Raw genomic sequence first — 2,518 nt, 5'->3', positions numbered from 1 at the left:
ATAACCAACAATGTAAGAGGAGCTATGTTGTTTTTCAAATCTCCTTACAACAATTGATGTGTGAGAAAACTTTTTAAAATAACTTAGTTTCATGTACCTTAAGTGTTAAATGTTAATTCAAAATGTTAAGGAAATAAAAAATAAACGGATCCTACGACTCACATTTCCTTTTGTGGTTCAAATGTTAAGTCAAATAGCTCCCCCTTCGGTGTGAAGTGGTAGGATGTGTTGTAGGATAATATTAAGTTATTAACCAAACATTTCCTTTTGTGGTTGAAATGTTAAAAGTCAATTTATGCATGCTTACAGAAATCTCTTTTTGAGTGGCTTGATGCGGAATGGGCAAAAAGTGTCCATCTTTATCTTTATCTTTATTTGGAAATAAAATACACATATTAACAAATTGTGAATTATTATGACTTTTAATTTAATTTTGAAATATTTTTTAGTATATATTCAACGTAGAGATTATTAGGGTTCTAATAGCTCTCGTTACCCCTAATCTGATTTGTACTAGATCGTTTCTTGTTTTTGTTTGAGTTGTTTCGATCGTTAGTTTTCTCTTTTGGTTGTGTATTTGAAGTTCTTTCTGGTCTGAGAGCTTATTTCTGTTGCTTTTGGAGTTACCAACACATTCGCATAGCAATCTAGTCCTTCTTCACCAGGAAAATGGAAGAAGTGAGAAATCAGCAGGTGATCTTTAAGGATTACGTTAATGGCTTCCCCAAGGAATCAGACATGTCCGTTACAACTTCTGCCACCGTCCCCCTCCAGCTCCCTCAAGGTTCCAATGGCGTCCTCGTCAAGAACCTTTATCTCTCCTGCGATCCTTACATGCGTGGTCGAATGACCAAAACTGAAGGCAGTTACGTTGCTTCCTTCACTCCTGGTGCGGTATGAATTACGCTCTCATTTCTCACTTTCATTTTTCCATTTTAGGGTAAAACAGTTTGTCAATTGAACGATCTGTCGTTAGGGTTGCGCTTATCTATTCGAATTGAATTGGGGCACCTAATCATTCGTATATTTCAAGTGTAAAATTTGAATTAAAGCTCTCAATCGTTTCAATTGAATTGGAGCACTCAATCTTCTTCCTAATCTTTACCTTTCTGAGTGAATTGGCTTGCAATGAAGCATTTTAAAACAAGGGCTTAAGTTTTCCAATATCCTTCATTTCAAAACCAAGATATAAATTCTCTTCTTTCTTCTGGAAAATCTCTTATGATGATCAAATTATCATTTACCTTTTGTATCTTGCAGCCGATAACAGGATATGGAGTAGCTAAAGTTGTGGAATCTGGACATTCAAGCTTGAAGAAAGGTGACCTAGTTTGGGGATTCACTGGATGGCAAGAATACAGTATTATCACTGCTCCTGAAACCCTATTCAAGATTCAACATACAGATGTCCCTCTTTCATATTATACAGGAATCCTTGGTATGTTTTGTGTTTAATTAAGGAGCTTTAAGATTCTGTAAATTACGGATCTTGAATTCTGTAAAATGATTTTGTTTCTTTGATGGTTTTTTGAAGGTATGCCTGGTATGACTGCTTATTATGGTTTCTATGAGATTGGTGCTCCAAAGAAAGGAGAGTATGTCTTTGTTTCTGCAGCTTCAGGGGCAGTCGGTCAGCTTGTAGGGCAGTTTGCAAAGCTGACCGGATGCTATGTTGTTGGGACAGCTGGAACCAAAGAAAAGGTAATTAATTTTTTCATGGTCTTTACAAAAAGACATGAATGCCCTTATCCTCTTCATCGAAAATAGCCCTGGAAAGCTTCTCCAACTTTCAATTTTTTATATTTTTGTCTCAAAATAATATTTTTATCTTTATTTCATCACTCAAGGTTGAGCTGCTAAAGACCAAATTTGGATTTGATGAGGCTTTTAACTACAAGGAAGAGCCAAATCTTGATGCAGCTCTCAAAAGGTTAAAATTAATATCCCGAACAAATAATATAATAAAGATTAATTTCCTTTTTTAGTAAATTCTAATTGTTTTGTAATTAATCTCAGGTACTTTCCAGAAGGAATCGATATATACTTTGAGAATGTTGGTGGGAAAATGTTGGAGGCAGTGCTTTTAAACATGAGAGTAAATGGAAGGATTTCGGTTTGTGGAATGATCTCACAATACAACTTAAATCAAGAAGAGGGTGTGAGGAATTTGTCATGCATAATAATGAAAAGACTTCTTGTGAAGGGGTTTATTGTAACTGATCACTATAATTTGTATCCAAAGTATATTGAAATGGTTATACCATTGATAAAAGAAGGGAAGATATGTTACATTGAAGATGTTGTAGAGGGGCTTGAGAGTGCACCTAAGGCTTTGGTTGGGATTTTTTCGGGGAAAAATGTTGGGAAGCAAGTTGTGGTTGTGGCACGTGAATGAGTCGAGTTAATGTCTTTTATTGTTATGAATAATAAGAAATTGTGTGTATCTTGTATGTTTGTTCTAACAATAAGATGTGAAAATTTTATGAATAATAAGAAAATTGTGTGTGTGTGTTTTGTA

The 2,518-nt window shown here is 34.9% G+C and overlaps 1 protein-coding gene across 1 annotated transcript; it reads left to right on the top strand.

Moving 5' to 3' along the window:
• Positions 1-344: 344 nt before the first annotated feature.
• Positions 345-2,518, top strand: LOC111899364 (2-alkenal reductase (NADP(+)-dependent)). The gene is made up of 5 exons (XM_023895205.3): positions 345-894; positions 1,261-1,438; positions 1,535-1,701; positions 1,848-1,930; positions 2,017-2,518. The coding sequence occupies exons 1-5, from the start codon at positions 670-672 to the stop codon at positions 2,393-2,395; spliced, it is 1,032 nt and encodes a 343-aa protein (XP_023750973.1). The 5' UTR covers positions 345-669; the 3' UTR covers positions 2,396-2,518.

The sequence above is a fragment of the Lactuca sativa genome, chromosome 1, assembly GCF_002870075.4.
Source record: "Lactuca sativa cultivar Salinas chromosome 1, Lsat_Salinas_v11, whole genome shotgun sequence".
Lineage (NCBI taxonomy): Eukaryota > Viridiplantae > Streptophyta > Magnoliopsida > Asterales > Asteraceae > Lactuca > Lactuca sativa.
Note: the sequence above shows the minus strand (reverse complement) of the source record. Positions and strands in the feature narration are given on the sequence as shown.